The sequence below is a fragment of the Aquarana catesbeiana genome, linkage group LG13 (assembly GCF_042186555.1).
Source record: "Aquarana catesbeiana isolate 2022-GZ linkage group LG13, ASM4218655v1, whole genome shotgun sequence".
Classification (NCBI taxonomy): Eukaryota; Metazoa; Chordata; class Amphibia; order Anura; family Ranidae; genus Aquarana; species Aquarana catesbeiana.
In genome coordinates this window covers 227,755,724-227,775,068 of record NC_133336.1, presented here as the reverse complement: position 1 = coordinate 227,775,068, position 19,345 = coordinate 227,755,724, and the positions used below count along the sequence as shown (strand labels likewise).

At 43.0% G+C, this 19,345-nt stretch overlaps 1 protein-coding gene across 1 annotated transcript in view; it reads right to left on the bottom strand.

The window, feature by feature from the left end:
• The window catches only part of LOC141116682 (NACHT, LRR and PYD domains-containing protein 3-like), a 347,490-nt gene that overhangs the window by 66,311 nt on the left and 261,834 nt on the right, over window positions 1–19,345 (bottom strand). Inside the window, exon 9 of the mRNA XM_073609073.1 lies at window positions 10,821–10,985. Within this exon, the coding sequence (XP_073465174.1) occupies window positions 10,821–10,985 (165 nt within the window). The remainder of the gene's footprint in view (window positions 1–10,820; window positions 10,986–19,345) is intronic.

The following is a 19,345-nucleotide window of genomic DNA, read 5'->3' as shown; positions in this document are numbered from 1 at the left end:
TGTTTTTGATCTATTGGAAACTTAATAAAATATTTTGAACGTAGATTTCTCAAGCAAAGCTTCCCCAATGGTAACTACATGCAATTTTAAATTTACTGTCTCAGTGTCTGATTGGTTTTGTAACCTCTCACAAACATTGTTGCTATTATAAACTGCCTTCTGTAACTGCGCAATTTCCTCAACCTTACCATTCAAAGAACTTTCCATTGTTAAACAGCAAGATAACAAGCCCTGTATAATGCAACCTTTTCTTTTACTTTCTGAAATTTTGCTATCAAAAACATTTTTCTCTAAAAATTCCTTCATCATCGTCCATGTCTGCTTACATTTTTCTGGAATTTCATAAGGACCGCCATGGCGCTTAATACATTTTAATACCCATCTGTTAACTTTATCAGAACTGACACTGGCTTCACACTGAGTAAGCATTTTGACTATATTACTAATAATTTAATTAAAAAAAAAGGAAATATTTTACTCACCGCATTAGTTACTCTTTCAGCTTCCAGTTCAGGTCTTCTGCTACACGACGCAGTCCTTTTTTTTTGTTGTTGTTTCCAGTCTCCAGAGAATAATTCTGGGGTTCCCAACTTGTTTAAATTTGTAGACCAGACTCTTTTATGTCACAACCAGACATTAGAGTCACAGCACAGCTCTTGGTTCTTCATCAGACTTCTGTCCACCTCACAGGATTGTTGTCACCACCGACTTCTGTGACTAAGTCCGAAAATGCTCTTCTGGTCACTTGAACGGCACCAATGTAGTGATATAATAATATTGTGTGGTATAGTAGTATCGTGGGTAGGTAGAGAGTGGGTATGATAATGAATTCAATGTAGTGATATAATATGTATTGGGTGGATAGTGGTATCGTGGGTATGATAATTAACTAGTAAGTACTCTTCCGCAGCAACCCAATTCTTCCAGAGAGATGCACTTTATTGACTTCCAACACAGAACAAAGTCCAAAGTCCACAGATGACAAAAAATCCGACAGAGGAAATATAATTAAGAACCCCATGTTCCTAGGTCTGTGTGTGCATACACAGACAAGCCTCACTTAAAAACTATAGACTGAACATCATGTTATATTCACTAGATATTGAATGGCTGAGCAATTTGATTAGCCGTCTCCATTCAGGCCTTTTATTTGCTTCAGTCTTTCAGACAGACAACGGCCCCCCCCCAGCCGAGAACAGCTGCAGTCATAAACCACCCCAATTTGCACTCCCGCATATCAACATCAACAAGTCCCCTTAGATATGTGTAATTAGATTAGATTAACAGATACTACCTGAACACCCTTTGAGATGTTCAAATAGACTTGAATAAGATTAACACATCAAAGGGTCTTCAGCTGTCCCCTTGCTATGTTAAATTTCAGTTGACTTGGACAATTCAACTGAATTTCTGGTCAACATGGCACTCCAATACAATATTATACATAAATTGGCCAACATATTACAACAAAAGGTTCCTCCAGTATCTCCCTATCATCATCTGGTAACTTTGGCAATTTAATGGTCTCGAAGAACTTTTTCATGTCTTCCTCATAATCTCTTGTCCTACTTTTGTATAAGAATAGAATAGCACAAATGTTTACTGATTTGGGTTTTAGCATGCTGAACAAAGTACATAAACATATGCTAGCTGCCGCATTTGTCTCAGGTCTTAAAGAGTTAATCTGAAAGGGTCTGATCTTATCACGCCCAGAGTATAGAGTAATGGAGCTTGAGACATTGTTATTAGTGGTTATTAGGTCCAGAATCCTCACAGAGCAGTAGAGAGTAGCTCCTCTCATGATGGCCTCTGACACACCCTATCTGCGCCCACCAATACCAACTCCACGTGTCTGCTACAACTGCGGAAGACCCAGCCACTCCAGAAGGGAATGCCGAAGCCCTCGGAAATTCATCCACAGTCAAACAAGCCCCAATCGTGGTCCACATGAAAGGGCCCAGTACCAGGGACATGACACCCCACCTCGCCCACCACCCCGCCCCTCTCCGGATCACATGGACCTTCCCCGCCAGGATTCAGGCAAGCTACACCTGGACTGTTATGCCACAAGGTGCCCAGAACTCCCCCTCCCAATTCGCCAAGGCAATGGCCCTCATTCTGGACACCTGGATGAAGTTACACCCAGACATTGTACTCCTCCAGTATGTAGATGACCTCCTGCTTGTGCAGATACCCTTGGTGATGCCTCAATCTTCTCTGAAAGCCTCCTTCACTACCTAGCTGAGCAAGGATGCAAGGCCTTCGAAGCAAAAGGCCCAGAGGTGCAGAGAGAAGGTGATTTTCCTAGGCCACTGCATCTCCCAAGGCACCCGCCATCTCACTGAAGAAAGAGTTGCTGCAATCAAGGCCATCCCTTTGCCTCAAGGTCAAAAGCCCCTTCATGCCTTTCTATGATTAAGCTCCTACTGCCGTTCTTGGATCCCAGAAGCCTCCCTCTTGATGCAACCCCTCTATGATGCCCTGAAATCTGACCCTTTCTTGCTTTCTCCAGAAGCTGTGGACAATTTTGAAACTCTGAAGGAGATCCTCTCAACAGCCCCTGCTTTGGGACTCCCAGACTATGAAAAGACTTTCAAACTGTTTGTCTCAGAGAGATAAGGACATGCCACAGGAATTTTGGCTCAGGCCCATGGTAACAGACTCAGACCCATTGGGTATTACTCCTGTCAACTGGACTCAGTGGCAAGGGGGGGACACTCCTGCCTTTAGAGCCGTCTTTGCAGCCCAATGCCCCTCATGACATAACTGCCATACTGAACCAAAGACAGCCCAAACACCTGTCCTCAGAAGACACCTCAGACTCCAGTGTGCCTTGCTTCTCCCCGATAACATCACCATCCTCCGATGTGATACCCTTAACCCATCCACTCTGCTTCCTCCTCTCGAGGGGGGAACCTATTTGGAGAATGAGCCTCATGTCACCGCTCATGACTGCTTCGAAGTGATGAAGATGGAGACATCACACCTACCGACAGTCAGTGAAACATCCCTTGAGAATCCTGACTTGACAATTTTTGTGGATGCTTCCAGGTATGCAGGCATTACCTTCCTCCATGTCTGTCCAGGAAGAACTCCAGGCCCTAACTATGGCATGCAAATTGTCAGAAGGAAATTTTGGGATCATCCGGAAAACCAGAGGGTTCCTGACAGCATCAGGAACACCTGTAAAACACAGTGCAGCTATCAAGGACTTAATGGATACCCTACTTCTCCCAGCACAAGTGGCTATACTTAAGGTAAAGGCGCACGGCAAGCTGGTTTCCCAAGAAGCACAAGGCAATCACCTGGCAGATACCGCTGCGAAACAAGCTGCAGATGGGACGTGAGAAGTGGTGATATGGTGTCCCAGAGGTCATAGAGAGTGATCAGGGGCTTTCCTGACCTCAGTGACCAAGGAAATATGGGCAGCTTTAGGGGTCACACTAGCTTTCCACACCCCATACCATCCTCAAAGCAGTGGGAAGGTGGAGAGATTGAATGGCACAATAAAATCTAGAATGCTAAAAATGTCTCAGGAAATGGGAATGAGTTGGCCAGACAGCCTACCCATTGCCTTATTCAGTGTTAGGTACACTCCAAGGGGAAACCATGGTCTGTCACCCTATGAGATATTGTTTGGTTCAGCCCACAGACTAGGTTGTTATTTCCCACAACAGTTGCAGCTCCAATCTGATGTATTAACTAATTATGTGACTGCTTTATCTCGAGAATTAACCCATATCCATTCGGAGGTGTTTTCTTCCATTCCAGATGCTGAACTAGATACAGTAACACACAAGCTGGTTCCCAGTGATTAAGTCCTGATAAACGAGTTTGAGACAGCACACTCTTGAACCCAGATATGATGGTCCTTTCCAGGTTCTCTTTACAACTGCCACATCAGTCAAAGTGGCCGGAAAGAACACGTGGACACACGCCTCCCAATGCTAGAAAGTCCCTGTACCTGAGGAAGAGACCAAGGGGACCAAATCATGATCTTGTATATCCTTTTCAGTGTAATCATTGCTCAGGCACAAGAGGTAGCCATCAAACAAAAAGATGGTATAACACAATTCTGGTATAACTCATCCAATACACATGTTGCCACTTTTATATCCTCTTATGAACAGATAATTCCAGGTACTATGTACAAGAACCGGTCCTGGGGTGAAGCAGTAAGACCCATGACTGTGTATGTATGCGTTACTGATGCCTATTGGGGTAACAACTGTGATTCCTGGGGAGCAGTGGGTTGGAACACTGGGGGTACAAACTGGGGGTACAAACCTGAAAACGCCAAAAATAGAAAAGACAAAAATGGGAAGTCACTCTTAGATAGAATGACAACAAACACACAGATCAGCCTTACACCAAAGAGTTCAGGCTGACCATTGAAAATCCTAGCCCAGAAGACAGTGGGACCTATGTTCTGGGCCTATGGTGGGGAAGTTGGTATCCCGGTTTTAGAAAGCCTTTCCAACTGAAAGATATGTTCAATAACCCAGAGTGGGGAGTTCCCCAATCCACATCTAGCTCAAACCCCCTGAGGCCCCATATACAGACATTAAAGGACATGGTGGCCATAGCATACCCTACCTTTGAGGATACTATGGCTGCAGAAACCGGGTTCTCAGATGTCAACTTCTGGCTTGAGTGGATGAGGTACAGTGCAGGGAAACACAATAAGACCGATTGCTATGTGTGGGGGGGGCTAGACCACACTTAGGAACGGTACCCCTGAACATATCCCTCGAACATGAAACATGTTTCCTCAGCCTGTTTACCAACACAACCACTGACCACTCCCTGTGTGAACATTTAAAGAAGGAATATCCCATAGTTACCAAGACCCCCAAGCCAGGAGAAGCTATCACCATATATCCTGGCAATTACACATGCTATGGACGGTATCAGGGAGTGGGGAAATCTCTTGGGAATTTCACTAAGGGTTACTGTGAAGTGTAAGGTATCTGCAGAACTGGTGCAAAATCAAATCCAGTCTTTGGGAGACATGTACTGGATCTGTGGAGGCATGAAAATTAGAAGCAGGTTGACAGGACAGTGGACAGAATGTGCACTGGCCAAGGCCATAATGCCTCTACATATTCTCTCTGAAAACCCAAACCCAGATACAAACTACACACCCGACCTAACAAGAGGGGTAGGAGTGCCCCAGCAGGAAGCTTTGGCCCTCATGTATACATAGATGCCATAGGGGTCCCTAGAGGGGTCCCAGATGAGATCAAAGCAAGAGACCAAGTAGCAGCAGGGTTTGAATGTCTGACCCCCATCATCACTGTAAACAAGAATGTAGACTGGATAAATTATATCTACTACAACCAACAAAGGTTTGTTAATTACACCAGAGATGCACTCCGAGGTTTAGCCGAACAACTAGAAGCCGCTTCACATATGACCTTCCAAAACCGTATGGCCTTAGACATGGTCCTAGCTGAAATAGGGGGTGTGTGTAAAATGTTACCTGAAACTAGTACATGCTGTACTTATATCCCAGATAACACAGGCCCAAATGGTAAAGTGACTTTAGCCAGCCAGAAACTTGAGGATTTGTCCAAAGAATAAAAGAAGAATTCAGGGCTCTCCAACCCCTGGGATCAGTACTTTACCTGGATCAAGGGGGATGGCAGGGAATTTTAACACAGATCGGAAAAGCTATTTTGATAATTCTAGTTACCCTAGCTGTCATGGTCTGCTGTGTTCTTCCCTGCTTTAAGAAGTGTGTAGAAAAAGCTGTTGACCAATCTACTCCCATGTTTGTGAACCAGGAAATACCAGATGATGATGAAGATTATGTAAGACTTGATAGTGATTATGTGTTACGCTCCGTTACAGTCACCTCCCCCCCAGATGCAACGCCATAGGATTACAGGGACAGACAGAACCTGACTGCCCTCTCCAAGCTGTATCGAGGGGGGTAGTGAATTAGTCACTGCTCTTCTCTATATACAGCTGAAAAGAGTTGCAGAGGAGAATGGGCCAGGGGAGTGAGTAGGACTTTTAGTATGAGAGGCAGTTTGAAATAGACAGCTTCAAGGGGGGACTGTAATGGATGTGATTAAGAAATGTGATCATGGTGAACATGGTGAACTGTCTATTCCAATACATGCTTTATATACCTAACATATATAACCCAGCTTCTATGCTTAATAAGCTTTAAGACATATTCAGATATTCAGCAAAGCTCAAAGCTTGCTTAGGAACTGGACTGACTGCAACAGTTAACAGAAGGTTGCGCATGATTCCCAGAATACATTCAGAATATAACAACATAACACGAATGTATTAAAAGGAACAAGAAATGCTGCAGAAGTGCTGCAAGAATAAAAGCAACTTCCGCAAATGAGCACCCAGCTAAAACGAAAGTTTTATCACTTTATGTATTTTTATTTGTGGTTTGTATGTGCCAGTCTTGTTGACGTTTCTCAATCTTTAATGGAATTGTATAAAAGTCTTCAGAAGCGTAAATATTAAACAGAAAGTAATTTGACTCTGGACTAAGTCTCAGTGTGAGCTTACTTGAAGCATGCATGCTTTATATTCAACAATCTGATCAGGGGTAGATATAATAATATCGGAACTTTTGTTCTGATCCAAATCACAGCCAGGTAAAGAGCATTCTTAGAAGGTTAGAAATAATATCTCCTGCATATCTATCATGAAATAATTAATTAAACACCTTGACCTCAATTATAAGTAGTGCTGTTAGATGAGCTCCAGAACATGGACACAGGCTGCCTCAGGCAGGTGCTGGTGCAGGTGGACAGCTCACACTCAGCTTTTTAGGCGTGCGCCTTTCCTTCCCTCAGGCACTACCTGAAATAGATGGAGAGGTGGGTGAAGCCAAAATTGACTGGGCGCGAAGGAGGAAGAAATTCTTCCTCCGCTCTGAATGCTGGGGACTCGTCTCGGCCTCATGATGTGGTGCACCCTGGGCACTCACCCAGGATTGGCCTTGAGTGTCTGCATGCGGACACCATTTCGAGGGAGGGGAGGAGAAGGACCAAAATACTTCCACCACCACCCCATTTTCTCCTTATCATACATGGGAATGGAGGGCCTGAAGATACCTGTATAGTATTAGTAGGCAATCCAAGTAGAGAGTATAAGAAAAAACTTCAATCACTGGAAAAGAAGGTAAGGAAGAACATATATGAATCAACCAATTCAGCCCCGGACCATTTGGCTGCCCAAAGACCAGAGCACTTTTTGCGATTCGGCACTGCATCATTTTAACTTAAAATTGCGCAGTCGTGCGACATGGCTACCAAACAAAATTGATGTCCTTTTTTTCCACACAAATAGAGCTTTCTTTTGATGGTATTTGGTTACCTCTGCGGTTTTTATTTTTTGCACTATAAACAAAAAAAGAGCGACAATTTTGAAAAAAAAAGCAATATTTTTTACTTTTTGCTACAATAAATATTCCCAAAAAATATATAAAAAACATTTTTTTTCCTCAGTTTAGGCTGATACGTATTCTTCTACATATTTTAGGTAAAAAAAGTCGCAATAAGCGTTTATTGATTGGTTTGCGCAAAAGTTGCAGCGTCTACAAAATAGGGGATAGTTTTATGCCATTTTTATTAATACATTTTTTTACTAGTAATGGCGGCAGCGATTTTTATCATGACTGTGACATTATGGCGGACACATCGGACACTTTTGACACCATTTTGGGACCATTGTCATTTATACAGCGATCAGTGCTATAAAAATGCACTGATTACTGTAAAATGACACTGGCAGTGAAGGGGTTAACCAGTAGGGGGCGCTGAAGGGGTTAAATGTGTCCTAGGGATGTGTTCTAACTGTGGGGGGGATGGGCTACGTGTGACACAACACTGATAACTGCTCCTGATTACAGGGAGCTGTGATCAGTGTCCTGTCACTAGGCAGAACGGGGACTCCCGGCGCACATTGAGTCTGCGGGACCTGCGGTTACATGCACGGAGCTTGCGGCAGGCGAGCGCGCGCCCACAATGCTGCATCTTAAAGGCGACGTATATATATATGTTGATATGCCCAACCGTGCAATTCTGCCGACGTATATCGGCGTGACACAGTCCTTAAGTGGTTAAAAAAGAAGCAGTGGCAAGGATGGGAAGTGTCATCATAATGGGGGATTTTAATTATCCAGACAGACTGGGCGGAAGGAACCATGCATTCGTCTAAGGCTCGCCAGTTCCCAAATGTCTTGTAGGACAATTTCTTGGGTCAGATGGTAGACGCACCAACTAGAAACAAAGCGTTACTAGACCTACTGATTACCAACAATACAGACCTGATCAACGATGTGGAAATAAGGGGCAATTTAGGAAACAGCGATCCCAGGTCAATTAGCTTCAGTATAAATCACACAAATAGGAAACATAAGGGGAATACAAAGACACTGAATTTCAAAAGAGCCAAATTCCCTAAACTACGAACCTTGCTAGAAGATACAAATTGGGATAAAATCTTAGATACAAGGAACACGGAGGAGAGATTATTTTTCTATATTATATTCTATATTGTCTATTCAATTCTATATTTTTTATTCTATTTGGTATTTTCTATTCTATTAAAAATGTTCTATTCCATTCAATTATTTCTATTCTATATTTTCTATTCTATTCAATATTTTCTGATCTATTATATATACTCTATTCTATATTTTTAATTCTCTTCTATATTTTCTATTCTATTCAATATTTTCTACTGTATTCTATTCAATATTTTCTATTCTATAATATCTATTCTATTCTATTTTGTTTTTTCTATTTTTTCTATTCTATATTTTCTATTCTCTACTATATTTTATATTCTATACTATCAAGTAGGAATCATCATCTTATTTAACTTTTATACCATACTGTATTTATTGCAATATGTTTCCATATCGAATTCAAATGCATTTTCAAATTCAAAATCATTTTCGAACTCATTCAAAAACACTATATGAAACAAATCTGAATATATCGAACAAATTCAGAAAATTAATAATTTTAACATAATGAATGTGACGAAACAAAATTTTAAGTTAATTTGAATTCAAAATTAAATGAAACACATTTTTCTATTCTGCACATCTCTAATGAAGAGAACTTATAAACAGCATGTATAAAAATAGTGCAGCAATAATAATGAGACTCTTCAACAAAAAAAGTCCAAATAAACAATGGTAATAATGATAACTCCTCCACACTATAAGACAAAATCCTCCACCATGATGATCAAAGGAAATCCCAAAGTACAATGGTGTCACTTTTAGTCAATAATGTTTCCATAACATGAGACATGAGTGAGACTTATGTGAACATAAAAGTGAACCACCACCACCCCTAATTGAATCCAATCAGAGGTCAGTGTGAGTGTGTATGGTACAATCCCCATACAGGAATAATGAATGAAATTACACCACCTCATCCACTTCCTATGTCACATTTAGTAATTGGGGTCCACAAAAAGCGAAAATCTCCAATAGTGTAGATGACACAAGGCTTTCTTTATTTTAAAGATTGAATATAAAATGGCATATAAAAAAAAACAACCTGTATGACCTGTGGGGTGTCTGAACCTTAATGTCAGCATCAAAAAGCTCTGCCCTCATCCAAATAGGACTTCCTCAGGGAGTCAGTGGAGGTCCTATTGCAACAAAATGTGTAACCTTGGGTCATCTACAGTATAAGAGTTTTTTTTCTCTTTTGTGAACCACACACTCACACTGACCTCTAGGCTTCAATGTTTTTTTTAATGTAGGACATGACAAAATTGGTATCCGTGTTTTTATATATTTTTAACACTTTTTTGGTGAATGAGTAGGGGTACTATGTATTCTGCACAGTGATGTGTGGAAAAAAAAAGCTCTTGTCCCCATCAACCTGGGGACAAGGTGCTTTGGGGGGAGCCCCCCTGCCCCAAAGCACCCCCCCATGTTGAGAGCATGTGGCCTGGTATGGTTCAGGAGATTGGGAGCTCGCCTCTACTACCCCCTTTCCTGGCTGCATGATTGGATAAGGGTCTAGTATAGATTTTGGGGGGACCCCATGTTATTTTTAAAAATAATTGGCATGGGGTTCCTTTTAAAATCCATACTAGACCTAAGGACCGGGTATGGATTTTGAGGGGGACAACGTGCCATTTTCTTTTTCATTTTGGCATGGGGTTCACCCTTTAAATCTATACCAGACCCGAAGAGCACTGTTTTTTTTTTAATTGGTAATGCCATTCCAAACATACAAAACAAATGCCAAAGATATAAAACAAATTCCAAAACAAGTTTCATATCTTCGGCATTCATTTTGTATATTTGGATTGGAATAGCATTAAAAAAATGAATGCTGAAGATACTAAACCAATTTTGGAATTTGTTTCATGTCTTTGGCATTCATTTTTGTATATTCACAATAGCTGGTAGTCAAGGAGCAACCATGACTCATCTGCTATTAGCGGTATTCCCAGCTGACAGCAGAGTTAAACAAAACTATTGCCGGCATTACAATTTTTTTTAAAAAGAACATTTGTTCCCCCCAAAATTTATACCAAGCCCTTCGGAGCTGGTATGGATTTTAAGGGGAACCCCACGCCAAAATAAAAAAAAGATGTGGGGTCCCCCCAAAATCCAACAAAAATGTTTAATGAAATATATCTACATTTTTATTATTCCTTTATGTAGTTTGGAGATAACAGTCCAGGACTGGCTATTTATGGAGCCTAAAGATGGATTTTGATGACATTATCATATTTCTATGTTATTTATGTGGTTTAGATATAAAACTGTCCCAGAATATTATTGTCTCAGTCAGTCCTGTTATACTCACTGTAATTCCTCTATAAGACTTGTTGGTAGAGCTGCCATCAGTTTCCCGAAATGAGGACCCTCCATATTGTTCCTAGACAGATTCAGTGTCCTCATTGTCCGGTTATTTCTTATTCCAGATGCCAGGTGGGGGCTCGAACTGTCTGTCAGGTCATTATTTTCCAATCTGTAGAATAAGAGAAGAATGTTACCAGAAGAAAATGAATTTCTCCCCCAGGAATGAATATACCTATCAGAGGTCTAATTTGAAACTTGTGGGCCCCAATGCAAAAGTTGATCTGAGTTCCCCACACTACCATCTGCCACTTCCACAGTGCACCAAGATATTCCAAGTGGCTAAAGAGTTATTTCAGATCCTTATTTACATATTGAGGGGGTAATTCAAAAGTTTATGGAGAAGTTTTGCACATTTTGATATACCTCTCCAAGGCAACCTTTGAGAAGTGGAGACGTACCTGAACAACATGAAAGAGCTCAAAGATCACTGGGGTCCAGCGACCTTTTTTTTAAGTAAATAACGAGCAAGGACTAACTAAATAGTAAGGAAAACTTAAAAAGAAATAATAGGGGGCGTGGCCGACCGGAGAAGAAGATGGACGCTTAAGCACATAGCTCGGCAGCAAGGGGACACAATCCAGCGCAATCGGCCACCATCACAACTCCATCCGCACCCATCCTCACTCCACACATCCAGGAGACCAAGATGCAGTCGTCCAGGAAGAGATTCACAGACCACAAGCCCCAAAGATTGACAGAATTTGCCTACAAGCTGGCGGGCTGGGAATCCCAAGATGGCGCCGGCCGGGCCACGCTGAGTGATCCATACACGGACCTCCCGGATGCTATCCTGGCCGAACGACTGGACACAGGTACCGTAGATGACATATCCCAGGCCCCGGAATGTGACCCTTTCCCTAGCAGCCCAGCTAAGGCCAAGATGCGGCTGGATACTCCGCCACAGCGGACACAGCGCCCGCAAATTGAGGCCCCGGCTTCAATTCCCTTCTCCCTTGACCAGGTCCTGCATTCCTCCATGGCCTCCTTCCCTACCTCAGGCCAGCCAGTCATGGAAACAACCCTGAAGGACATGCTCATCTCCCTGCAGACCTCCCTCATGTCTGATCTCTCATCCATGTTTCACAGGATCACCTCTGATATCCACATGCTAGATGACAGGGTGACTAACGCTGAGAGGGGGCTGTATGCATGCACCTCCACAGTGAATGAAGTCATTGATGCTTATGACACTGTTAAAGAAGAACAGTCATGGATGCGCGCCAAGCTGGCAGATTTAGAAGATAGGTCCCGCAGGAACAATGTCAAGCTGAGGGGCATCCCCGAGACCATACTACCTGTGGACCTGCCACGATATGCAAAAGAATTGATACACATAGTAATCCCTGAAGCGTCCCTGCGAGATGCTATAATAGACAGGATCCATAGAATCGCCAAACCATCCCATCTGGCAGCCTCAGTCCCCAGAGACGTATTGATGAGGATCCATTTTTACCACACCAAAGAAAAACTCCTCATGGGCCTCAGAGCTAAATCATCCTACCTGCTCCCTATACTGGGATCCATCTCTTTCTTGACCTGTCCAAGTACACCCTCCAACTGCGACGCCAGCTGAACCCGATTACCAAGGAACTGCAAAATCATAAGATACAATTTAAATGGTGTTACCCCACTACCATCCTCGTTGTGCACAATGGGCAAACACACGCAATTGGAGATCTGGGCAAAGGCCTAAAACTCCTCCACTCTTGGGGTATAATTCCTGACCTACCCAAATCAGCTCCTCAAGACATAGGATCAGCTGCGCCCCGCAGTCAACAGGACTGCAACTCCAAATGAAGGATGCACCTTTCAATACTACACTTGGCTGTTAACAGTCATTACAGCTCCCCTGAGCTCTGGCAACCTGGTACTCCTGCCCTCTCCTTCCAGCGTTACTGACTCTTTGTACCCCCAAATAGAGGACTTCACGGTGCTAAGCACCCCCTCTAAGTTTCTTCTTGTTGAAACCACCATCAACAACTGCATCACACCCTCCACTAACGGATCACTTTACCAGTTCCTTTTAATAGTTTTATATATTTTACATCAATGTTCTCTCCTTGAGTTATTTTCTTTGATACCTAACATATTGCTCTATTCACAGTATCTTGGTCCACTTTGCTTTCAGACCCTCAGACAGCCACGAACCTACTACTGAGTCCTGTGCCCAGGATTCTCCGGAACCCAGCTGCAATGCCTCACCTCTACTAGTACAGCCTACTCTCTGACCTCAGACTTCCACTCCCCTGCTTCTGAATCTCATTCCCAGGTACCCTCGGATCCAAGCTTCAGGAACTAACCGTAAGTGTTGACCACAACACCCACCAACCTCACAACCACAAGATGCCGTTCACCATACTTTCTCTAAACGCCAACGGGCTAAATCATCCCGCCAAAAGACACTCACTTTGAAAAACCGCCACGGCTCTCCACAGTGACATTCTTTGTGTATAGGAAACTCACCTACTCTCCACCAGTACATCCCTGTGTAACAACCGCCAATTCCCTCGTATTTTTCACGCCACGCACTCCACCAAAACTAGAGGAGTCATCATTGCGATCAAGGACATATTTGACTTCCAACCACTAGACGTAGCGCTAGACCCCTGTTATTCTTGCCTGCACCATCAAAAGTGACTTATAGAATAATCAATGTCTATGCCCCGAATTCCAATCAGATGAAATTTCTGCACAGAGTCCTACGCACCACCAAACCCATTCAAAAAGGCCACATAATACTCTGTGGAGACTTCAATTTGGTCCCAGATGTATCCATGAACTCCACCTCAGCAGCAAACCGATGAGACTCACCTTTGAAAAAATTTGTTTCCTCCCAGGACTTATATGATGTTTGGCGCTGCCACCATGGCTGTGAACGAGATTTTACCTTCTTTTCCTCCAGGCACCGCTCATATTCGAGAATAGACCTGTTCCTAACCGACAAGTATATTCTGCAAAAAATTTCTGAATCTATGATCCACACCACGACATGGTCGGACCATACCCTAATCTCAGTTACAATACAAGATTCAAACTTGCAGCAAAACACATTTCTCTGGCGAGCAAACAACTATATTATTCAACATGACAAATACGCGCCAGAAATATCAAAACACATTACTGATTTTTTCTCACTGAACAAAGGCTCGGTACCCGACCCTGCCATGGTGTGGAGCACACACAAGGCGTATATGAGAGGAATGCTAATTAAACTGAGTTCTTATCATAAGAAAAAGAGGACGCAGCGTGTAGACGAATTAACAACTCAGATAGTGGCCCTAGAAATGAGACACAAAACTAACCCTCAAGACCCGCAGACAAACCAACTACTATTCCTTAGGCAGGAACTTAGAACCCTACTCCTCCACTCCTACGTATTCCTTCAAAGGAAATATAAAGCAACAACCTACTCCACCTCTAACAAAGCAGGGAAGAAACTTGCACAACGACTTAAAGGTAGACATACTAAAACTAAAATAACCCAACTCATCCACCCCCACACGAAAACCCCACTGAGCAACCCCCAAGCCATAGCCAATGCCTTCAGTGTCTATTATGGAGATCTCTACAACCTGAAACAAGACCTCCATACCCCACAACCCACACAAGATGACATTGACCAATTTCTCCGCAACCTAAACCTACCCAAATTGACTGATGAACAACTGACCGCCCTCAACGCCCCATTCACGGAACAAGAGATCAAAACAACAATTAACTCGCTACCAAGTGGCAAAGCACCAGGCCCTGATGGAATGACAGGGGAATACTATAAGGCTGCTTTCACACTGGGGCGGTAGGGGGCGTTGGCGGTAAAACAGTGCTATTTTTAGCGCTGTTTTACCGCGGTATTCGGCCGCTAGCGGTGCAGTTTTAACCCGAAAAAGGGTTAAAACCACTCGTATAGCACGGCTATAGCTGCGGTATTGCCGCGGTATAGCCGCGCTGTCCCATTGATTTCAATGGGCAGGAGCGGTTTAGGAGCGGTGAATACACCGCTCCAAAGATGCGGCTTGCAGGAGATTTTTTCTTCTCCTGCCACCGCAAACAGCGGAGGTTGTTTTGGGGCGGTTTGCAGGCGGTATTTTTAGTGCAATAACGCCTGCAAACCGCCCCAGTGTGAAAGGGGTCTAAACAATTTTCCTCACAGCTAACCCCACATCTCACTGACCTCTTCAATCACGCTGCCTCCTCTTCTGCTTTTTCGAAATAATACTTGAAAGCGTTGGTTATTACAATACCGAAGCCAGGGAAACAGTCAAACGTCCCTCAAAATTTTCGCCCAATCTCTTTGCTTAACCACTTGACCACTGGGCACTTAAACCCCCTTCCTAACCAGGCCAATTTTCAGCTTTCGGTGCTCTCACACTTTGAATGACAATTACTCAGTCATACAATACTGTACCCATATGAAATTTTTGTCCTTTTTTTCACACAAATAGAGCTTTCTTTTGGTGGTATTTAATCACCGTTGGGTTTTTTATTTTTTGCGCTATAAAAGAAAAAAGACTGAAAATTTGGTAAAAAAATGAATTTTTTTTTGTTTCTGTTATAAAATTTAGCAAATTAGTAATTTTTCTTTGTAAATTTTGGCCAAAATTTATACTGCTACATATCTTTGGTAAAAATAAGTACAACTTGGTGTATATTATTTGGTCTTTGTGAATGTTAGAGAGTCCAAATGCTATGGTGCCAATCTCTGAAAATTGATCACACCTGAAGTACTGACGGCCTATCTAATTTCTTGAGACCCTAACATGCCAGAAAAGTACAAATACCCCCCAAATGACCCCTATTTGGAAAGAAGACATTCCAAGGTATTTAGAAAGATGCATGGTGATTTTTTTTTAAATTGTCATCTTTTCCCACAATTCTTTGCAAAATCAAGATTTTTTTTTTCTTTTTTTTTTTTCACAAAATTGTCATATTAGAAGGTTATTTCTCACACACAGCATATGCATACCACAGATTACACCCCAAAACACATTCTGCTATTACTCCTGAGTATGGCGATACCACATGTGTGAGACTTTTACACAGCGTGGCCACATACAGAGGCCCAACATGCACGGAGCACCTCCAGGCGTTCTGGAGCACCCAGGCCAATTCTTATATTTCTCTCCTACATGTAAAAATAATAATTTATTTGCTAGAAAATTACATAGAACCCCAAAACATTATATATATTTTTTTAGCAAAGACCCTAGAGAATACAATGGCGGTTGTTGCAACTTTTTATCTCGCACGGTATTTGTGCAGCAATTTTTCGAACGCGTTTTTTTTGGAAAAAAAAAGAGTTTTGTGCTTTAAAAAAAAATAAAACAGTAAAGTTAGCCCAATATTTTTGCATAATGTGAAAGATGAAGTTACGCCGAGTAAATAGATACCTAACATGTCACCCTTCAAAATTGCACACTCTCGTGGAATGGTGCCAAACGTCGCTACTTAAAAATCTCCATAGGTGACGCTTTAAAATTTTTTACTGGTTACATGTTTTGAGTTACAGAGGAGGTCTAGGGACAAAATTATTGCTCTCGCTCCAACGTTCGCAGTGATACCTCACATGTGTGGTTTGAACACCGTTTTCATATGTGGGCGGGACTTACGTATGTGTTCGCTTCTGCATGCATGGGCGCTTTAAACATTTTTTTTTTTTTTATTGTTTATTTTACTTTATTTATTTTAGTTTGACACTTTTTCCCCCCCAAAAAAATTTTTGATCATTTTTATTTCTATTACAAGGAATGTAAACATCCTTGTAATAGGAATATGGCATGACAGGTCCTCTTTACAGTGACATATGGGGTCAATAAGACCTCACATCTCACCTCTAGGCTGGGAAGCCTGAAATAAAAAAAAAAAAAAAACGATCTTGGCTTCGATCGTAGCGGTGAGTCGGTAGAAGCACCGGAGGGTGGCGGGAAGGGGGGGCGTCCCCTCTCGCCTCCTGTAAGAACGATCAAGCAGTGTAACAGCCACTATGATCATTCTTATGGTGTAGGAAATCGCCGGCTGAAAAAGCTGATATCTGAATGATGCCTGTAGCTGCACCCATCATTCAGATATCCCCGCTCAAAGTCAAGGACGTCATATGACTGTGGGCGGGAACTGGTTAAAAATTGCGGGGTATTGCAGAGTATTGCGGAGTAGTGCAGGGTATATTGCAGAGTATTGCTGGGCATATTGCAGAGTATTGTGGGGTATATTGCAGAGTAGTGCCGTGTATATTGCAGAGTAGTGCCGTGTATATTGCAGAGTATTGCGGGGTATAATGCAGAGTATTGCGGGGTATTATGCAGAGTATTGCAGGGTATTATGCAGAGTATTGCAGGGTATTATGCAGAGTATTTCGGGGTATTATGCAGAGTATTTCGGGGTATTATGCAGAGTATTGCGGGGTATTATGCAGAGTATTTCAGGGTATTATGCAGAGTATTATGCAGAGTATTTCGGGGTATTATGCAGAGTATTTCGGGGTATTATGCAGAGTATTATGCCGAGTATTTCGGGGTATTATGCAGAGTATTGCGGGGTATTATGCAGAGTATTATGCAGAGTATTTCAGGGTATTATGCAGAGTATTATGCAGAGTATTTCGGGGTATTATGCAGAGTATTGCGGGGTATTATGCAGAGTATTATGCAGAGTATTTCGGGGTATTATGCAGAGTATTGCGGGGTATTATGCAGAGTATTGCGGGGTATTATGTAGAGTATTGCAGAGTATTGCAGGGTATTATGCAGAGTATTGCGAGGTATATTGCAGGGATGGCTGAGCATGGAGGGATGAATGTGACTGCAATTGTCACTGAGCACCGCTGTGGGCACTACACATACAGCCCACAGCGGTGCTGCCATCCGATCTCTCCCCCTCTCCCCTCGCACTGTACCGATCGGTACAGAGAGGGGCGGGAGGAACCGGCGTCATAACATGACGCCGGTCTGTTGACATGTGATCGCTCCGTCATTTGACGGAGCGATCACATGTAAACGGCCGCGATGAGCGGCCATTTACCGTGATCCGTGATGCGCCGGGTCCTCTGGACCCGGCGGTCACGGAAGTTCTCGGGTGCGCGCCCCAGGGGGCGCGCTAGAGCAGTATTCTGGGAGGACGTCCCACGGACGTCCACCCAGAACTAGCCGACCGCGCTGCAGCCGTCTTTCGGCTATGGCCCGGTCGGCAAGTGGTTAACCTCGACCTCAAAATATATGCTAAAACTATAGCAACAAGAATACGTAAAATTAGGCCCACTATTAAACACCGAGACCAGACAGGATTCACAAAAGGCAGACAATCTTCAGATGCCACCAGAAGGCTGATTAACCTAATTCATCATGCTGAATCCACCAGAAAAGCCTTCTCTGCTCCTATCTTTGGATGCAGAGAAGGCGTTCGATAGGGTCCATTGGTCCTACCTTAAAGCGGTCCTCCAGAAATTTGGGTTCCAAGGTCAAATTTTTAGAGCCATTATGGCACTGTATTCCAACCTCGAGGCCCTACACAGAGGGCATGGTCTCCCGTCCATTCCCCATCATTAAGAGGCACCCGCCAGGGATGCTCCCTATTCCCCCTTATATTTAATATGCTCATGGAACCCCTAGCAGAAACTATCCACTCTCACCCCAACATCTCTGGCCTCCAAATTGGATCTATACACCACAAAATCAGCCTATTCGCAGATGATGTAATTCTCATCCTTACTAATCCGACTCTCCCTGGCAGAAGTACAAAAAATGCTCAATTGGTTTAGCTCGGTCTCATACTACAAGGTCAACACGACCAAATCCTTCATATTAGACATAAACATAGACGCTACCATAAAGAACCTCCTACAACTACAATATCCATTTGCATGGGCAGATACTGACATATCCTACTTGGGCATTAAACTCCAGAGGAAAACTAAAAATCTGTATTCATGCAACTTTCTTCCACTCCTCCAAAACATACAATCAACCTCACAACAACTAGCAAAACACAAACTTTCCTGGACGGGTAGGCTTGCAGCTTTTAAAATGATTTGCCTTCCCAAAATACTCTACTATTTCAGAACCTTACCCATCCCTCTACCCGCCACCTTCTTCAGATCCCTCCGAACAATATTTAACAAATTCCTTTGGAACGGTAAACGACCTAGATGTGCCCATCTAAAACTGATCAAACACAAACTGGTGGGTGGCACGGGTTCTATAGATTTTGAGGACTATTACCTAGCAGCTATCCTGGCCCAATTACCCTGCTGGTTCCAACTATCCCCGACCGCATTGTGGGGACAAATTGAGCACTCCTCACTCACTCGGCCCAATCTGAAAATCTGGCTACTAAGCACACCACTGGGCTACCAACGTCCCTATCTCCAACCATGAAGGCATCAGCACACGCTTGGAAAACAGCGTCAGCCCTACTGACATTCACTCCCAGCACGCCACAATTCTATATTCCTTTAAACACATTGCTTCATCTAATGCC